The 21,791-nt window shown below is 43.3% G+C and overlaps 1 protein-coding gene across 3 annotated transcripts in view; it reads right to left on the bottom strand.

Annotated features, from left to right (window-relative positions):
* Positions 1 to 21,791, bottom strand: part of LOC308319970 (disks large homolog 1-like) — a 128,321-nt gene that overhangs the window by 45,263 nt on the left and 61,267 nt on the right. For all 3 annotated transcript variants that reach the window (XM_080770215.1, XM_080770216.1, XM_080770217.1), the window contains 2 exons: positions 4,100 to 4,153; positions 1,277 to 1,327 (listed from right to left, as the gene is read on the bottom strand). In XM_080770215.1, the coding sequence (XP_080626341.1) occupies positions 1,277 to 1,327; positions 4,100 to 4,153 (105 nt within the window). The remainder of the gene's footprint in view (positions 1 to 1,276; positions 1,328 to 4,099; positions 4,154 to 21,791) is intronic.

The following is a 21,791-nucleotide window of genomic DNA, read 5'->3' as shown; positions in this document are numbered from 1 at the left end:
TAATACAGCTCTGTATCAGAGCCTTGCCAGTGAGCCAACATCCTGATTCTGTTTTAGGCCAAATTAACAGAAACGTATAGATGGACTGCCGTTGGTAGGTAAATTGGTCATTGGTAAATTGTGAAGGAAGTGACACAGTCACTAGAGTCACACATGCTTGCTTGACTGAAACAGTAGAGTCCTGTCCACTTCCGTTCTATGCGAGCCAATAGGGATGGAGCTAGGGACGATTTCAACAAACTCCACAGTGTGATATTTTGGCATGCGATGGCTAATACCCTTCAGTCACACAGGTGTGACTGTGACCATAGTCATACGCTTACACAACAATTCATGTCAATATGGCTCCTGTGAAAAAGGTGTCTTCATCGCCTGCTTTCTCACTTTCTATGGGGCTGTAGTGTGCGTGTGTGTGTGTGTGTGTGTGTGTGTGTGTGTGTGTGTGTGTGTGTGTGTGTGTGTGTGTGTGTGCGCGTGCGTGCGTGCTTGTGTGCATGTGTCCATATTATCCTTGAAGCAGAGCTACTTAAATAGACAGAACCAGGTCACAAGAGAATACAGAGAGAGAGAGAGAGAGAGAGAGAGAGAGAGAGAGAGAGAGAGACACACAAAGAAAGCCTCAGGGAGAGAGGAAAGGAGGGAAGGAGGGGAAAGAGGCAAATTATAGTTAAAGGGGAACATGGTAGGAAAGGGAAGGGACCGTGAAGGAAATGAAAACCAAATAACTAAGACATAAGAGATAGTGATGGTGTCACAATGTGAGCAACACACATACTGTATAGAAATGAGCTGAACAAATGGATTAAAGTGAGACAATAAGGAGACAATGTTTTAGCCCCTGTCCGTCCATCCATCAGTCTGTAAGCAGCTAATCTCTTGCACCGTTGGACCGATTAGGATGAAACACACTCTCACACACTCTCACAGTAGGGCAATCGGCCTTAATGGTGATGTTATGATAGGCCACTTCACGTTTTGGCCTATAACTCTTACTCTAACTCTAACTTTAACTGTAGGCCATAAAAATCCAAATTATTTGCTCCAACATTTTACGCCAACATTTTCTGATAAATATAAATTGAGTTTATTGTATTTGAAATGTAATAAAATTGTTTACATTGGATTACCCAACTCAAGCAAGGCTCTGCAAGTGTATCTGTATACTGTGATGAAATGAAAGGAACCTGCTCCCTTGAAAATCAAACCAACCACAGTACTGTATGGTGTTGAAAATGATCAGCACTAATGTCAAGTATACGATGAGTAAAGTTCTTACCCTCTCCAGTGTGATCTCCTCATACTCATAGTCTGCTTCTGTACCATTGACCTAAGATAATGAGAGATAGAGACAGACAGACACACACACCCACACACACACACACACACACACACACACACACACACACACACACACACACACACACACACACACACACACACACACACACACACACACACACACACACACACACACACACACACACACACACAAATGGAGAGACCAAATGGAAGAGAGAGACAAATTAATGACCCATGATAGATATGGGACAGTTGATAGTGGGTTATGGTAGCATTGGTATGAACTGTTTAACCTAACCACATACAATTGGCTGGGTGCAAATAGGCTATAGCCAAGTGGTTAAGGCGCGTACCACAAAGGCGCTTTGCTCTTTGACCAATAGAACGCTGCTATTTTTAATGGCCAAAGCAAAAATCTTAAATGACACGGATGCTTTCCCGGTTTTACAATGAAATTAGGCATTTGTTAGAGAACGAATGGTAAATAAAAATGAAAATGTTCAAATAAACCTGCAATTTTGAGGGAAAAGAAAAACATGTGCATTCCTGGCACAATCGCTAACATGGAATATGGTGTGTGCGCGCACACACACACACACACACACACACACACACACACACACAGAGGATGGCATTAAATCTGATCTGAATAGAGCATTATGTTTTGTTTTCTACTAGGCTTATACTGTCCTCTCCCTGCCTCTGCACAACCCCCATTTTATAACTACTGTAGTCACACACACACACACACACACACACACACACACACACACACACACACACACACACACACACACACACACACACACACACAGCAGCCAAGTTACATCCCAGTGGGTCATGTAATCCCATTGGCTGTATAATCTGTCTCTCTCTGCAGTCAGATTAGTATATAATTTGTATTCCTGCCCATTCAAAAAGCAAAGCACAAATCTCAGCCACCTGCATGTAACAACAATGTGATGTACTGTTGGCCTATAGTGCCACAGTGGTTTTCCAATGTTTTCCACGCCAATGAACTCAAAATTAACGTATTCAGCCACGAGCCCAGTGTGTTGTTGAAACGTTTTTAAACGATTCTTTTGAAAATAGCAGATTTAGAAGAGAGTTAACATTTGAAATCCCTGCTGCCTACTGTAGGTCAAATGGTGAAAATGGAACATAGAAGTACTGTAACTTACTTCATTCATCGTTTTTTCTCCCTGTTTTCAGTACTTCCCATTTGCTAAATTTGTAATTCTCTAAATTCTCTAATTTGTACTATAGTATTCATCTTGTCTATTTGGGTTACTAAAAACTAAAATCCATACTAGAGCGTATCTAGTCATCTCGATCTGCTCCAGCTGATTTCAGGTTTTCATCCCAGTCAGTCATTATGCTAAATTACTCTAATGTGAACAATATTGCACTATATTTTATTTGTGCTGTTTGTGCCAACAATATTTGACTGAAGGAGAAAAACAGGCATAAATCATGTGTCCCTGGTGGTGTCTCTCTCTCTGTGCTGTTTATTTTTGCAGAGTGGTATATTCCAGGAAGAGAAGCAGGGATTCCACAGTAATTACATAATAAACTTATCTGACAACATACATTGATTCCCTCTGACAGTTCTGGCTACCAGTTGAATGGTTTTCCAATCTAATTATTATGAGCCATAAAAGACACTGCCGGGGGTAAAGGGAAACTTTTCAGATTTTCAACCTAAAATCCCATTGTTCTGATGACAGGCGATAGTGTCAACATTATGATGTCTGGTGCTCTCAGAATAGGACAGAACGTTTCAGCTCAAGACCAAAAAGAAAATGTTGATGTTTCTCAGGGACCCAAACCCAAACAAGCTTGTGATCTGCTCACCTAGTATCAACTCAATCAGAGCTTCAATTCAGAGAAAAACGCCGCTAAAGAATGCACTTATAATGGGAGTGGACGGAGGGAAAACATTGTTGTAACACATTGTAAATCTCACGATAATCTACACCTTAAATCAGTTTATATAAATCCCAGGTGCGTTACAGTGATCCAGCATATCTGAACTAGGGAAGGGAAGCACTTGCAGTGGCTCAGGGGTAGAGTGACCGGATAGGAACCGCAAGGTTCCCAGTTCAAACCCGAGCTCCCCCAGAGTTAGTGTCAAAGTGTCCTTGAGCAAGACTCTGTCTGAACCCCTAATTGCTCCCGATGTGCAGGTGGGTGCCTTGCATCGGTGTGTTTGTGAATGGGTGAATGTAATGCACAATCTCGGTAAAGCGCCTTGGATAAAGGCGCTATATAAATACACCATATACCATGTCCTTACGAACCCTGGTCATGTGGTGCTTCGAAGCACTGCCCGTGCTCATAAGACTGTGAATGAGTGGCTCCGGGCGGACTTGGAAAGACAGCAAGCGCCTCCTATTCCCCCGTGAACAGCTGATCACCCCCGCAACGTCTCGGTCGCTTAGCTAAGTAGCTAAGCTAGCTGTTTTGACGTGATACATCAGCTAAATCTGGATGAAAACAATTATGAATTTCTATCGAATACAGTACAGTACAGTACAGTATGCTACAATACAGTAAAGTATGCAGTACAGTACAGTATGTTACAATACGGTACAGCTAAATGATGGAGAGTTGCTAACCCTTATAGATAGATATAGGCCCTTATAGATCTTGTATGTAATTGTGGACAAAATGTTGTCCAACGACAACAAAATATTTGTTAGTTTTGGATCTGAGAGGCTAAACCTCATCTGTGGTCTGTGGCTCAAATAGCCAATAAATAATGGGCCTTGACACTCTTCTAGAGTACGGTCATACTTACATATGGGGGGGTGTCGGCGCTGTCTGTGTTGACCACCACTGGAGGGGGGTTGGCCTGCAGGGAGACAGAAAGAACACACAGGCAGAATGAGAATGGTATAATGGAAACACAAAACAGATGTGTTCAGGTAGCGAGAATTAGCACACACATGCACTGACACACAGAGGCGCAAACACACACACACACACACACACACACACACACACACACACACACACACACACACACACACACACACACACACACACACACACACACACACACACACACACAAACAAATCACATTTAAGGAGCTTTTGAGTTGAGATTTGACGAAAAACATTGTATGTGCATTATTTGCAAACACCACACACACACACACACACACACACACACACACACACACACGTACCAATATGACAATGACTTACTCGTCTTGTCAGAGTCAGAGTCGAGGTGTTTTGGTACATGTTGAATGCATCTGCTACAAATGACCACCATTGAGCGACTACATTCACTGCATGACATACTGCACTGTCCTAATAATGGATAGTATTATAAGGTACTTCACTGCACTGGACAATGTCTACAATGTAACTCACTACACATGTTTTACTACACTTGTTGGACGACGCTGTGCTCTACTGTAATTCACAACGCTGTCCTGTACTGAAGCACAAGGCTACATGTCCGGTCTGATTAGCTCATCCATCTATTCACTGTTGCTGTGAGAGCTAGCTATGAAACAGATATCCTGAAGGCTGTAAGCTGTTCATTTGTCAATTTCATGTACCCTCAGTTTGCAGCACAAGCACAACCCTTTTTCCTCTCCAGTCTAGTGGCCTTCTGTTCTGTCACCAGCCTGTGCCAGCTATCTGTTCTCCTTCTAGAGCCTCTGGACAGGTCAGACACAGCCACAGAGCCCCCACACTCTCGGTCTCTCTTTCCATCTAGATAATGTATTTTTCCCCCACCAGGCTAATACAACAAATATGAAGTCAGTCAGTCAGGGTATCTTTAGGCAGTCCACTGTCTCAAGGTCCAATCTTCTTCTCACAGCCACAGAAAGACCAAATAGCCATGTGCCTGCCGTGCTGCTGTCTCCCCTCAAGCCTGCACACCCCTCCCCTAACTCCTCCAGTTTTCAGATAGCAGCTCGCCAGCCAGTCCACCACCCTATGAACCTCCGGGTCTTCTCCAACCACCCAGGCCGGTCTGTGCCGTGAATTCAGAAGTGCCAGTCCTCGTCCGAACCAAAAAGCCAATCAATCAACTAACCAACCAACCAGCCATGCAGCACACCAAATTGACAGTCTACAAAAGGTTCACAGCATCAGAAAGCAGAGCGAGGACAGCAGTACTATCCCTCTACACTAATCCCTCCCTCCCTCCCTCTCTCTTTCTCTTTCTATCCCTTTATCTGCTCAGCCCTCTCATGGCCCAACTGCTCACCCCCCTCTCTGTCAAACACATACAGTATGCCCTCTCTCTCCATCTCCAGCTGTCCGTCACTCTGTCAGTGAAGCTGAATAGATGCTTAATACTATATGGACACATAGCAAGAAGACAGGGATGGATGGAGGGAAGACAATAGAGAGGGAGATAACAGGAGGAGAGAAAGGAGATATAGAGGAGAGGGGGTCATAGGGATTATGGGTATTGTGGGAGGAGTCATTTTTGCCTACTGAACAACAATAAAAAAAGAGGGACAGAGGTCACACACATGTGCACGCACGAGCACGCACGCACACACACACACACACACACACACACACACACACACACACACACACACACACACACACACACACACACACACACACACACACACACACACACACACACACACACACACACACACACACACACACACACACACACACACACACAAAACAATTAACGGTGTAATATTGCCATGATAATGTAACAAAGGAGGCAGGGTGAGAGGGAGATGTGGTGACAGTAGAGAGAGAGAGAGAGAGAGATAATGAGGGAAAGTGTGGACAGAGAGATAGAAGAGCAAAGACAAAAAGAGAAGAGCTGAGGAGAGAAAACATAAATTGTGCAGCTACTGTATTGTACAAAATGCCAATGTGACAGTGAGGACTGGCTGAGCCTGACATTTGCAGCTGTTATCACCCTGTGTGTGTGTGTGTGTGTGTGTGTGTGTGTGTGTGCGCACGTGTGTGTGCGCGTGCGTCTCTATCTATGTGTCTGTGTATCTGTGTGTGTGCGTGCGTGCACACTTTTATTATCACAATTATCATACTACATTTTAATAATCTGTTAGAATTGTCACACGTAAGGCTAATCACAAATACTGTATATGTGATATGCATAATACTGCACATTCTAATCTGCTATACTGGAGAGCAACAGGTATAGTAGTCATATTTTCCTGACTCACAGACTAGAGTTTAACTTCTCACGGTGATTCTTTACCAAGGCCCGAATTCATCAAGCCTCTTAGTATCCACATACTGATGACTTATTATACAGTCTGTGATGTATTGAAATGTAACAGTGTGGCATCATGTACACAGCATAAATCATGAGTGTAAATTGAACTCTGCATGAGGCCCAAATTAGATCTATGTTGTATGGCAGTGATACGCCCGCGGGCCACTTCCTAGCCTGATTAACCAGTGCCCTTTGAAATAACATTTCATTCGCAGAAAGGAATGTAATGTGATTTCAAGAGGGAGTGGATACCAGGCTAGCCACTTGGCACAATTTTGACTGTCAAATCAATCAAACTAAACAAATGAAACGTTTTCTTTTAGACAGAATGAAGTCACCTAGGCTCGGACACACCTGCCTAACCCCATTCAGATCAGCAGCGAAGATGAGCCTCAGCAAGGGCCCAAAGGTTGATGCCCAGGTCATTTTACCAGCTCATGCAAATTGTTTAATTAGCAAGATAACAGTGTCAGTTGTTAAGATGGACAATGTAAGGCGCCAATGAAATCAAGTCATTAATGTTTTTTATCAACTGGTCCCCTGGCCCCTTGCCATTTTTGTAATGTGGCCCACAGATTCAGCTATTTGAGTATCCCTGAACGCAAGGCGCAAACTGCATTGGGGTAGTGTCCAGTGTGCGCGCGCGCGCGTGCGTGCGTGTGTGTGTGCGTGCGTGCGTGTGTGTGTGAGAGAGAGAGAGTCTGTGCATCATAGACAAGTACTGAAAACAAATCCTATCAGTCCGTCAGCTAGAGAATTCATTGACACGCTACACTGCACACTTATATAACATGGATCAGTGTGTGTCCCTATCAGTAATACACACAGGCTGTGGTCGTTTGACATGCCCATGGATGTTGTTTTTTGTGTGTGTGTGTGTGTGTGTGTGTGTGTGTGTGTGTGTGTGTGTGTGTGTGTGTGTGTGTGTGTGTGTGTGTGTGTACACACCTGCATGTGTGGCTTTATGCACACAAGAGGGCATCCAACTCCATGGCAGGAAATTATGTCGTTAGGCTTACATTTGTCAACAGAAGGGCGGGGTGAGATCAGATTCTACAACATCATCATAATTATATTATTAATCACCACAATCAGAATTTAAATAACTGGTAATTAGAAAATCCGCCAACATCTGATGACATACAGCAGCAATTATCTGAATAGGAGCCAGGCATTCTGACAAAAACTCATTTGAATGAATGAGTTTTATAATGACAGCGCAGCAGTCATGTGTAGAAAAGCGTACAGCCATCAAAGCCATGTAATGTTTGTTTCCCAAATGGTCTACATCATTCCAAAACAATGTTCCACATTTAAATCACAGAAGGACACACCAAGGGTCAATTTACACAATCCAACGTTGGACCCGACACGCACGCATGCACACACTCTCACAAACGCACTAGCGCGCGCGCGTGCACACACACACACACACACACACACACACACACACACACACACACACACACACACACACACACACACACACACACACACACACACACACACTAATATAATCAGATGTAGCATAATCTAATGTGAATGGCTGTGGAAATCATGCTAATCATATCGTTCTATTGCTAGGCATTGCTGATGTCAAATATAAATATAATGAGTTGCACTGCAGCATGTCGGTGCGGGTGTGCAAATCAGTATTGTTTACTGGTGTGTCAGAGATTCACGATCTCGGTTTTATTTCCTGTATCTGCGTGACGTACAGTAGGTGGACACTTCTTAGGAGACTGGAAGAATGTTGGAGTCTATTCATTCCAAAGGGAGAATGAACGTGAACACAGCTTCAGAACCCTTCTTTAGCCCCATTGTCACTAAACTAAATATTGGACCAGATTGTCACATGGCACACAATATTTCCAATATTTTCATACTAAAATTGCTTATTTTAGCAAGACAAATCGGGAGAAAATCTACTTTATTATCAACCTTTCTCTCTTTGCAGTCTGACGGACGACAAATAGAGGGCTCTGTCCCTAAAAACAACATAGATCTAAATGTCATTATAGTACGTGAAATCTTTATGGAAGTATTCAAATGAAATGTTCCAGTGCTCAATAATAACATTTTCCATAACTGTCTTGGTTGGTTAATGGGGGTTGATTTGGGAATTATAACATTTTGCCATAGGTCAATTTCGCCTCTAGTGGCTCCAGTTGGGATCAACTATCTTCCTAAATGAACAATCTTTTACAATTACATCATATGGCAGCCGAGTCTGTGGACTTTAATGTTTGTTTAGTGTAATTGTAACAAATGGATTCTATGGATTATTAATGAGGCGCCCCTCATTTTGAGTGTTTTTTTATTTACAGTAGCCAATTAATTCTACCCCGTTTACACCCCAAATTTTGTCATTATGGTAATTGATTCCTCCCCACACACACTTCTGTGTTGTCACTGCTGTTGTATACCTATTGGTCAATTTCATGTTCCTTTCATCTATTTGTTTACTTGTATCAGGGACCATGTACAAAATCCTTTCATATATTTGTTTACTTGTATCAGGGACCATGTACAAAATCCTTTCATCTCAAGCAAAGACAAAAGTACCAGATTTAACTCATTTCCATCTGTAGTCCCTGAGCCGGTGAAGAAAACCATTAAAACACAGTGCCAAACCCATCACCTCTATCACCACTATGAGTATGAATGAACCAATAACCTGTTGATATGCATGATGCAGGCGCACACACACACACACACACACACACACACACACACACACACACACACACACACACACACACACACACACACACACACACACACACACACACACACACACACACACATGCAGTTTTCTTTTTAGCTTTCGGGAGAAATTATGGAAAGGAGCTTATTCCATTCTTCAATCGCTTTAGAATAAAAAAGCAAATTACTCGTTTAGGGACGCTATAATCCCCATTGAAGCTCTGATGGAGCAGCATTAGCGATCATATAATCCACTGAAGTACTAAACGCATAGCCTGGAATCCAGACTGATTCACTATGTTTGTCTCACTTTGCTACTCAGTCTGGCCAGGGTCCTATTTTACTAGTTTTTTCAAATGTCACCAATTACGTACTATGTAACTCAGGACCAATCATGTTTGTGAATGTCCCACCCCTTGGAAATAGGCTTACCAGACTGTGAAGCAAAGGCATGATTACAATCTGTGTCCGTCTCTAGACATGGTAACGCCCCGCCTGCCTCTGATTGGCCTACCGACACTGCCCATCTTACCAGACATTCCTCCGAGGTGGATAGCGAGGTTACTCTGTGCGTGGTGGGAAAGTACAGTATAATACAAGAGAATGACAGCTTGGCACGCGTGACAGATGACACTCCAGAATGCAGCCTTGTAACTTTTATTTCTGTATAAGAGGCAAACTAATATAGTTTATGCTGTTTGCTTTGATTGAATAATTGCTTGAACGCCGTAATATGATTTGATTTGGGTGTGTTCTAAATAAAGTGTTTATGTTGATTACCGTGTATAAATCTGTAATTTATTTGTATGTGTAAACTTGAAACATTATTGTACTGTAAAAAGGTCTCTTTTCCCTTGATCTTTATCCTAGTATAATAGTATTAGTTTACAATAATTAGATTAATACACAATAAAAAGTTCAGTCACACGAGAGAGACTCGAAGTAGAGTCGCTGCTTCTTTGCCTGGAAAGGAGCCAGCTTAGGTGGTTCGGGCATCTTAGGATGCCTCTCGGGCGTCTCCCTATATGGAGGTCCTCGAGGCACGTCCCACTGGGAGGAGAACCCAGAGGGCCAACCAAGGCTTCAAATGGTAAAGTAAATAAGTAAATCATTTTACACATTTTAAAACAAAATTCCATAAATAAAATGTAAGTATGAAAATAGCTGATCTATAGCTGAAATACCTCAAATCATGAACGCAGTGTCCAATTGCTGTGAAGCTATGCACTCACCTTTCCACTATGTTGAGGAACAATAATGCCACCCTATTAACATTGCCCTATAGCGCCACCAGGAGGCACATATTTGCAAAAAACTCCTACACATTTCGTCCAAACATTCCTGACCTGGTGGAGACCTGTGCAATCTTTCTAGTTCATTCTCCTTTCCTTCTCCACCTACCTGGCGGGCTTGTATCTGTGTTGTGTGGTGTATGTATGGCGGGTGTGTTGGCGCCTCCCCAGAGTGTGTGCTACACATACAGGTGTCATTGGGCCACGGTCTGCCCACAGCTTTCCCCTTGGCTTTACTCTTGGGACTCTTCTTGGCGCTGTCTTTCAGGTTGATGAACTTCCCCTTTTTGCCCCTGTTGGTCAGGTGGGCAGGCAGGGTGTTCCAGCCATAGTTCACAGGGCCGGCAGATAGGGGGAGCTGTGGTGATAAAAAGGGCTGTATGGACAGCGACGGGGAAGTGTGAGGAAGAGGAGTGTAGTGATGGTACTGTGCAGGGAGCAACACAGAGTGGCGATTGGACGGGTGGTGACTATGGTGAGACTGTGGTGAGATCAGCTGGAGCTGCTGTTGATATATATGACTATTGGGCGAAGCCAGCATGTGAACGGGTGAAAGTGGAGTCTGCAGCTGTGAATGAAGATGCAGTTGATGATGGCTTGGAGAGAGCTGCATCTGGTGGTGGCGACTCGGCGAGTGCGGTTGATGACATGGCGATTGGGGAGCCACGTGGCAATTGGATGAGGGTAGCGCCAGCTGCTGATTTGGAGAGGCCGCTGCGATGTGGTAGTAGCTAGGCGAGGGTGAAGCAAGCAGGTGTGATGGCGAAAGACTCCCACAGACCGAATGAGGTCTGTGTGTTGGTGAATGTAACGGAGAAAGTTGCATTTGGTGTTTTGGTGTCTGCAGGAGGTTCTGGCTTTGCTTTGAGTGAGAATGATGGTGCTTGCCCGTCTTGGCCTTCCCTTTGCAAGCCTTGATCTTGACGGCGCCACCACTGGGCTTCTTAGGACTGCAGCAGAACTCATGGTTGTGGAAATAAGTGGTCATGGCTTAGTATGTGGATATATACTGTACAAGTATGTATACAGTATATAGAGAGAAAGACTCTTGTCTCACTATCTTTTTTTCCTCCTTACACACGTTATCTTCCTCACCTCCACTGGAACAGAGATGGAAAAATAGATTAGATCCTTTTTTTTCTTCTGTCCATGAGCTGAAGCACATCCAGAGCATCTCCAGTAGGTTGGCTTCTAGCAGACAACATATCATATACTGTAGATTCCACTCTTTCTGTCATTCTCTGGTGAATGACAAAATTCCAAAAAGATAAAACGTTCCACATTGGCAGACGTGCTTTTCTTCCTCTATATTTTAAGTCCCCGAGGCCACGTTCAGCTAAACTCAAAGCTAATTAAAGTGAACGTTCTCTTACAGTGTCGTCGCTAACGAACTTCATCTCCGTCGTCCTCAGCTCCCATCTCCCCTCAGGGCGAGATAAACTAGAGAGAGGCTGGCTGGGTCTGAGGAGGCGGAGGAAGATAAGAGTCCTGATGTCTCTGCTGTCCACAGTAACAACATAACGGTGCTGCATGGAATGGAGGGAGAGGAGGTGACAGCACCCAGTACTGTACCTTCTCTACTCTTTTGTCTCTGAAGAGGATCACCCAGCTCAATCCATACACTGTCCTCCTCCAATGGAGAAAGTAGAAATGGTGGGATTGAGGTAAAAGTTTTCTCCGTTCTCTCCGCTCTCTGCCGTCTCTCTTCTTCAATAATCGGTCAGAGTATCACAGGCACTGGACTCACATGAAGCTGTATGGATGGACTATCCTCCTCTGCCTCTTTCTCCCTCTCTCTCTCTCTCTCTCTCCATGTACGAACTAACCAGATGAACAGAGTAACAGTGGCTCCTCATGTTCAGCTTTCTTTTTTCTCCTCCTTTATTCAGCTTCTGTTATCGGGCCATGTACATCTGTAGGCACACTCCTTTCTCTCTCTCTCACTTTCTCTCTCTCTTCTGCACCGCTGCCCACTCAGTGTCTCTGCCTCTGTGTTTTCCTCACTCTGTCCCACTCACTGCATGTCTCCCTCACTGGCTGGCCAATTAGGGGCTTCCCTGGGCTCCTGCACATGACAGCAGCCAGGCATAACTAATCGATAGGCGAGCAGGGACAGTGATATGCAGCGCTCAGGGCTCGGCCGGACGGCCGGCTGTGGTGTGGTGTGGTGTGTGGGACTGTGTGTGTGTGTGTGTGTGTGTGTGTGTGCTGTATCTGGGACTGTGATTGGTTGAGCCCAGCTCCTTCCATCAACCTTTGTCTTGTTCTTATAAAGCCTCACAAGGCAGGCCAGGTCAGCTGGAATGATTCTATGAAACATTCCTCCATGTGTGTTGGCCTACTTCCCCCTGAGTTTGAGTGAGTGTGTGTATGTGCGTGCGTGAGTGGGTGCGTGCATGCAAACGAGCGAGAAAGAGACTGGAACATAGAGAGACAGGGACAGACAAGGATATGGATATACGTATGTGTATTGTGTGCAGTCTGCATATATGTGTAGAGAGAGAGAGAGAGAGAGACAGAGAGAGAGAGAGAGAGGGGGAGAAGGAGAGAGAGTATATATGCAGATATGAGTGCATCCATTAAGTGTCCTGAATGCGATTCTTATAAAGGATGGAAGGGACGGATTTTGCTAACTTTTGGCAAACACCCATGGCAGAAATGTGCAAGTGTGATGATGTAGTTTGCAGCATTACAACTTTATACTGTTTGTGGTTGATATTCCACATCCGTAGCAAATACGGCACACACATAATGTAAGTAGAACAACACTGTGCTGCAATCTACAGTATCTGGATAGAAGTACTGCACTGCATGTGGGGCTCACCACTATAATGTCATCTGATATGCCATGACTAGCCCCAGACCAACCTATATATCTCTGCTGTCGGGAGGAAACATCATAACTCCAAAATGTTCATTTTTCAGGAAATGAAAAATATGTATTTTTCAGGAAATTAAGAAAACCATATATTTTTAAAACAAAGCAATACAGCCTCATCAAAGTTGGTGTTGTAACTTTAGTTAGTTGCTTTATCAGACATTTTGAGGGTCCAATGGAGTTAAGAGGTTTTGTTCAAAGCACTTTTTACTACTTTCCATTGGTCCAATATGAGGGATAGAGGAAGAACCACAGACCCACTGATGCCTACGGTCATTTATACTTGGTTGTGCACCATGTCGCGCACCAAAAATAGCCAATCTACAAGAGCACAACGTGTCGTTCTGTGCGTTTGTAGATTGGCTATTTTTGGTGCAACTTAAGTATGAAGCACACATCAGGCTTGACAGAAAGACGAGTCAGCAGAGTCACAAGAAAAGCTTTCTGGGCCCTGGAATGGCTAGGAAGCCATGTTGTGAACATCAAGAGAAGAAGAAAGAAGCATGGGGGATGGAGGGAGAATAGGCTAGCGTGATGTTAGTGTGCGTTCCTCCCTATGTAAAGTGCTGCTAGCGCTGCAGGCTAACTGCTCATCCAGGAGAGCATGAGCAAGGAGAATGGGCAGTTAGCATCACTGCGCTAAATGAAGACTGCTAATAAAGAGAGGGAATGGGGGGGGGGGTGTACGTGAAGAAAGAAGAAAGGGAGGATGGAGAGAGGAGGCTGTAGACAAGACAAGAAACGTGGGGGAAAGAAGAGTAAAAAGGAAGACAGATGAGATAGTGAGAGAAGGTGACGGAATATTTTCTCCACACCTTCAAACATGCAAGAAAAACAGCATGTGGCATGTTGTTACTGTACATTGAAGTGTAAATGATACCAAAGCCATCCTCATCATATTAGCCAGGGAAGAATCCGTGTAACAGCTTCAAGCGTTATTTTACACTTTGGCTTTAAAAAAATAGAAGATATACAAGCTCATGGCGCATCAAATGGCCAAATACATATCATCCTTGAGTCTTGACATGAAAAAGTGTTGAGCACCACTAATACTGTATAACAACATAACTTTTTCCAGAACCTCAGGTCTTAATGCGTTAACAACCATGCGACTGCCACTGGGGAAAAACAATGTCCTTCAGTGTAATGAATTTTTTTTCACAAATGCAACTAGGGTTGCCACCTTTGAGATCTTGAAATAAGGAACACTTATACGACCACGCGGCGAAGCAGCGCCGTTATCGGGTTATCGACTAACTGGCCTTGGAAGGCCTCGGGATCCCCCAGGAGGAAGTTACTAATGTTGCTCTGGAGAGGGAAGTCTGGGGCTCTCTGGTGGAGCTGTTTCCCCCGTGACCCGACTACGGATAAGCGGTTGAATCAGGGACGGATTAACCCCCATGAGGGCTCCTGAGCCGGTAATGTGTTGGGGGGCCCCATAGAGTGCATGCGTGCACATTCTTTGTGTTTTTATGTTTTTATCATCTTTTTGACCTAAATTTAACAAAATGAATGGCCAATTCCAGGGCCTCAGACCCAGTACCATGCGGTCCAGTTTCCTCAAAGGGCCCCTAACAGCCAAGGACCCCTGGGCCCCGGTCACACTGGCCCAATAGCTAATTTGGCCCTGGGATGGATGATTTCACATACCATATTAGCCTTTGGGGTCACTTGGTGGTCACTGTGGTCAGTAAGAAAGGGGTATACTGCCCTGTATTTGTTATGAAGTAGCCTATTCTGTTTATAACAACATAAGAGTTCTGATTCTGAATCTGAATTCTTTAAATGGGCACAATATTTAATTAAATTGATTCATTTATATTAAATACATTATTTATATTTTTTTAATTGTAATATTTATTAGACTTAATTAATAAACAATCCACCATAATAGTCTACTGAAATAGTTTGGCTATTATTCCCACATCAGCAGCCATTGGCTATTGCATGGGCAGGACAATAGACCAAATCGATCTCAGGGGCAGTTTCAGTCATGAAGAACTGTGACACTTCTTGTTGGGTGTTCTGTGATCATACTGTTGATCCCTGAAGAATGCTGTTTGCTATCAAACAGTTCCCCATGCGCCACAGAAAACATACGCCGACATACTTTGCAATTTGCTTTATATTAATCTCCCGTGACGCTGTCAAGCCAGGGGTTTGCCTCTTCCCTGCACTCACGTCTATATTTTTAAGGCGTTTTCTTTTTTGAGACGGTGGAGAATCTGCTGTTGTAGAACTTCTAGTACTAGACATTTTAAACAGCGTGGTGTGGCCGGCCGGCGAGACACGCACTGGATTCGGCACGTCGCCACAGCGCAATTGAGAGCAGAGCACACCGCACACAAGCAGATCAGCAGCCACAGGGAGGTTTTTGTTTATGCTCGTGGGAGGTCCTGTGTGACCCCCGCGCCAGAACAATCGTGCTGTCTTTAATATTTCCTGTTTTATTTTGTTCATTATTGTTAAATTCAGTGATGACGTTGTGTGACAGATCGCGCAGGGGGCATTTAGGAAAATACGGAACAAACCGCGTTCCGTATTGATTCAATACGGGACGCATCATTTAATGCTCAAATAAAGGACGAATCCGTATTTTACGGAACGGGTGGCAACCCTAAATGCAACATACATTGTTAAACCACTGTGCTTATGAAGAGAGACATTGCACTTCATGTCTGACCACCTACTAACTCATTCACTTCACTCACTCAATGAGGCCATCCTCCCACATCATAGTTTTTATCACTAACCAGATAGTAATGAGTTTTTTAAAACCTTCATCTATATTTTGGGGGGGAGAAGATTCGCTGAGCATGCATGCATGCTTATTCTTTTCTCCAGAAACAGCCTGGCTTACTTTCAAACGGCTGAACACATGAACACTTCTCTGAGCACTGTCGTCTACCATCAGCCACTGAACACATTAACACTTCTCTGAGCACTGTCGTCTACCATCAGCCACTGAACACATTAACACTTCTCTGAGCACTGTCGTCTACCATCAGCCACTGAGAAACTCCACTGGAGCAGATATGACATTATTATTCATTTCAGAAAGATAATGAAATTATAAGTATATCTAAAAGCTCAAAACGGGCCACAACATGACATGTTGACATGACATGACAGCTTGTCAAGATTTGGTGTAGAGGGACAATAAAATAGACCTACAGTATAGACTCTGGTCTGGTCAGCATGGTTTAAGTGCCTTGCTCAAAAGTAACTTGGCAGTTGTTGAACTGCACTTTAAGGGGCATTAAATGTTCTGTATTACTGCAGAAGAAGAATTTAGCCTTCTAGAGCAAAGACATTAAATATCTATCTATCGCCAGTAAAGAGATGGAAATGGTAATACTTATTATGACCAGTGTGGGGCCTCAGAGACCATAGAGAACAGGACAATATTGTATTGAAAAGATACTGCTCACACTCAGGTATGAAAAGGACACTGTCGTTTTAAGTTTGAAAACAACGTGGTGTTTTATTTTTATGTAATATTCAAAACAGTTAAGTTGGTTAAATGTAGTACCCTCACATCTATATACAAATTACATCCTGCATATAATTCTACATTAATTCATTAATTGCTGTGCTTTGACATTTTGACTTGCCTGTTGGTGTGCCTTGGGCACAAAACATTTTAAAAGAGCTTCCGAGGGACACAAACAAGGCCAAGTTGTTGATAATGGTAGTACACTGTGTTAAGACCAAAATGGGCCCAAGCCTATAGGATAGGACCAGAACATTTGGGTGTGGTCCGTTGGAGATTGATTGTACCTACATTACAAGAGTCAGCTACACTGGGATAAATCCGCGATAGCGGAGGATAATGGACTAAACATAAACTATACTGCCATCGATGGTAAGATGGTTGGTTCCCAATTCCCGCTTTGCTGCATGTCCCATTTCTCTTGCTCGTCACCCTGCCTCTTTGAACATTCTCTATCAAAATAAAAGAAATAAAAACTATATTAAAACTAGAACTGCACTCTGTCGAGTGCATACTTGCTTGTTGCACACTAGTAGGCCATAATATTAAGTAGCAGAGTGGTCAGAGGCTCAATGAAAGGCTTTTCCTCATGAATGCCGAGTTAAGATAGAATTGTGATCTTTCTGCTGTAGTGAGTGATGTGTATTAATTATGTATTAAGTGTAAGGCGTTGGTTCACAGGAGTAGGAATCTGTCCACCTCACTGAGAGCCTGCATTATCCTCCTCCCCTCTGCACACTGTTCAATTACAACTGACCTCTGACCACAGCAAGTGATCTCTACAGGAGACAGCTATTGATGTAGGAAGGAAGGAAGGAAGGAAGGAAAGAAAGAAAGAAACACGTTTGTGATAACTTTTAGGGTTGAAATAATAAACCGTGTAGATGTTCAATATTGATTAATTTCACATTTCCATTGTCTTGTTTAAAGGTTGGTTAAAAGTCAAGAGCTTCCATGCAGTTACATGGGACTGATGGGAGTCTGCTCTGTTGTGTTATACAATGAAGATAGTAGTGTTCCCCAGACTAAAGGTGAGTGATGTTGATTTGACCCCGAGTTAAAACAGTAACATAACAGGACAGTTGAGTTGACCCCGAGTTAAGCCAGTAACATAACAGGACAGGATTGATTTCCCAAAGCCAAAGCTCACGGGTCAACTGTAACCGAGTGGCTGGCTCCCTTTCGGTATTTATTTTACTACTGCACAAGGCCCTCTGTCTCTTTCATTCTATCTCTCCCCTGTCTCTAATGTAACCTTAGCTTCTACTTCCACACACAGCTACTGTAGAGTGGTTCTGGTTGATTCCTAATTGCGAGCCTACAACTGTAAGTGAGAGAATGACTCAATGTTGCTGTAACAGTACTCTCTGTGCTGGAGCTTGCCTTAGTATAAAATCTATCCGTGTTGTGACTGTCTGTCCTCTGTGTCAGTATGTCTTCAGCCTGTCAGCTTGTTGCCTACCCTTCTATCTCTCTGTGTGTGTGTGTGTGTGTGTGTGTGTGTGTGTGTGTGTGTGTGTGTGTGTGCGCGCGCGCGTGCGTGTGTGTGCGCTCGCCTGCCTGCCTAGTGGAGAGGTCTGTCTTCCGAGTGTACAAGTCAATCTCTGTACAGCATCTACTGTATCTATCCCTGGCAAAGACTATGGAACAGCAGCAATCCACTGTTTCACAAACACAAGACATCCACACAACTAAACAGATTCAATGCACTAATACTATAGGCTAGTGGTTTTCAACCAGTGGTCCTTGAGGGTATTTCAATCCAGGTGGTCTCCAGAGTTTTTAACCCTTATTAGATATATAACTCAGAGCACAGAGCACGTACAGTACGCTCTCAATCACTGCACTATATTTACACAGGCCCATATTCATACTCTCAGGGTTAAATGAACACTGACATTTTGGCTTTGCAGCCTCCCGTTTCTTACATTTAATTACCGTAGACAGCAAAGGCTGGCAGCTAATGACTAAATCAGTTTGTGTAAACCTCATTGGCTAGTAAAAAGCAGAAAGGTTTCAAGGCTGAGAAGAATCAGCAGCAGCAGCAGCACAGCAAGCAAACGGAACGTTTTGAGAAAATCACATAAAGACTGCGAGTTGAGTAAAGTACCATGAGGCTGTCAGACTGTGTGATGAAACCAACGACACTGCATGCTCTAACAAGGCCCAACATTTTCCGTTACCCTGTCAGTCTCTCAAGCCAGCCTATTTCTTTCACAATCTTTGACTGCTCAAGAGACAGAAAGTAATTCAGCAAGTTAAAATTTGAGAAGAGGAAGCTCCAAGAAAAAATCGTAATGTGTTTGTCCAATCATGACACAATGTTCATACAACTGTATTTCATTTTTTAAACATCTCTCCCTGTTGATTATTTGGATCATGACACAACTCCCCATATGAACCATATTAATGATGCCTAATGAGTAGTGCTGTCAAACGATTAAATATTCTAATCACGATTAATCACACTATTTATGTAGTTAAAGGGCCACTTCACCCCTTTTGCAACCAGATCTTATTTGAATGATGTTTGGGATGTTTGGTTTTTATGTGGGTAATTAGTGTTTTTAGATATTTCAGTATTTCAAAGTGTCCATGGGCTCCATGATGTCATGGACACAGGGCTCACTTCCTTCCTGGACTACAATCCCCATAATGCTTTGGTCCACTGCTCCTCCTTGTGGATAGGGGGAGGGCTGTCTTACTGAGACAACATGTAGTCCAGGAAGTCCAGTAAGTGAGCCCAGTGTCCATGACATCATGGAGCCCATGGACACTTTGAAATACTGAAATATCTAAAAACCCATATTGCCCACATAAAAACCCCAGGAAAGTGTTTCTTGTCTCCCAAACATCATTAAAATAAGATCTGGTTGCAAAAGAGGTGAAGTGGCCCTTTAATCATGCGATAAATCGCAAATAAGTCATCAGATTTTAGCTGTTCACAATGTACCTTAGAGGGATGTTTTTCAACTATTTTATACCTCTATTAACAAAGGAAAATATGATGGCTTTATGCCAAAGTTTGTTATTTCTTTATTGGAAAGCAATTAAAACCCAAAAGCAACCATCATGGTACTGCATTAAATAGGCTGCAGCAGATGGGTATAATGATCTGCTAAATGTAATATGAGTACTGTAGTACCTTTATGCTTTAATAAAAGGTTAATTAAATTTGTTTTCTCAATGAACAGGGTTCATACAGGATTCTACAATGTAAAACACATTTAAATTGAGCAGAGGATATTGTAGCCAATGTTTGACCATTTTAGACCAGTTTGTTGATTACTATTGACACAATGACATTTTAGTTTTGGAAGTATTATGAACACCTTTTGTGCTAAAAACGTGTATAAACGACCTCTGAATAAAAAATTGACATCTGCCGTTGCTAGGCTACGCCTTGTTCAGCGCTCCCGGACATGTTTTGCGCTGCATGCGCACAGCTTCCTTGTTTACGGCCCGACAAAACTGTCTATTATCTCTGAATCTACGGCGCTGTCCATGGTTTTGATCAGAACGGCGATGTTCCGTCCTAGTTTCTGACTTAACCAAGCATCTCGTTTGGAATATAAACGCTTCTAGAGAGAGATCAGACTTGACAGTGTGAGGCAGTAATGGAAGATTATACCTCCCAGGTTTTGGGGGCCCATCTGCTTGGCACTCTAGCGCCTTTATTCTGACAAACTCTGGCAGCATCACAAGTGTTAATAAAATAATTAAAAGTCCTTAAATTGTCACTTTTTAAATGTTTGAATATCCTGTATACACTTATACTATATATGTTGGTTTGTTTAGTATTGAGTGAGAAAACGTCACTAACCGAATCATCTGGGGACCTACGAAAAAAATTTGGGGAGCCACATGTTGAGAACCACTGTCCTAAACTACGGTTATAGGCCAAATGGATAAAATAAATAAATATGCCTCATGCTAATTACAGAGAGAGAGAGAGAGAGAGAGAGAGAGAGAGAGAGTGTGTGAGTTGTTTGCTAATTCCCCGACACAGTAAAGGTGGTTGCACACTGGACATGTTTTTCGGAAAACCGATGGAGAAACGCAGCTAAAAATCTGAAAAACGCGCTCGGTGTGTGGGGACCTTAACTCTGTCATTTCTCGACCGTTTCGGACCCACACGGAGTTGCACCACTTAGTTCACACAGGTGTGTTTTTTTTGTTTTTTGTTTGTCTAGGAAAGACAAATATTATAGGATATAGGAGGGGCTAGCGCCTGTCTGAAGTGAGTGGTGCAACAGCGCCCCCTGTTGGTACCCTAAACATAGGGACACAGGGACACAGCCAAGGACGGACAAAGCTAGGCATTGGAGTGGCTGAATCCTATGGTTGCACCACTCAAAAACAGGTGTGCTTCCTCTGGAAACTGCCCTTGGTTGAGGCAGTGGCTCAGCTTTGAAAATAACTTAACTCTGAAACCAACTAAATGGGAAAAAATCGGCACACACACACACACACACACACACACACACACACACACACACACACACACACACACACACACACACACACACAATAAAAGACTAAAAAGCTAGTCTGCTCTGAAGAAGGCTCTGCCGAAACGCGCCAGCATTCGCAAATAAACATGAGAAATTGCATCTGAGCCAGTCTTGCATTTTTTGCCGCTTTTTCCATTTAGTTGGTTTTTGAGTTTACTTCTTCACTTCACTTCTGCCCAGGCACCATATAAGCAAAAAGATGCACTGGATGTTGTATAAATTATAATTCCACCTAGCTTCCTCGTGTCCTCCTGACAGCTGCAACTCACTAGAAACCTAATTTCTCCCATGTCCTTGTGTGCAGTGCTGTAAATAATGTAGCACATCAAACGACCACCACAAGAGCAGATGACGTAAAATGATCTCAGGA

This window comes from Protomyctophum bolini (assembly GCF_963924005.1).
Source record: "Protomyctophum bolini genome assembly, chromosome: 8".
In the NCBI taxonomy this organism is placed as follows: Eukaryota; Metazoa; Chordata; class Actinopteri; order Myctophiformes; family Myctophidae; genus Protomyctophum; species Protomyctophum bolini.
Note: the sequence above shows the minus strand (reverse complement) of the source record. Positions and strands in the feature narration are given on the sequence as shown.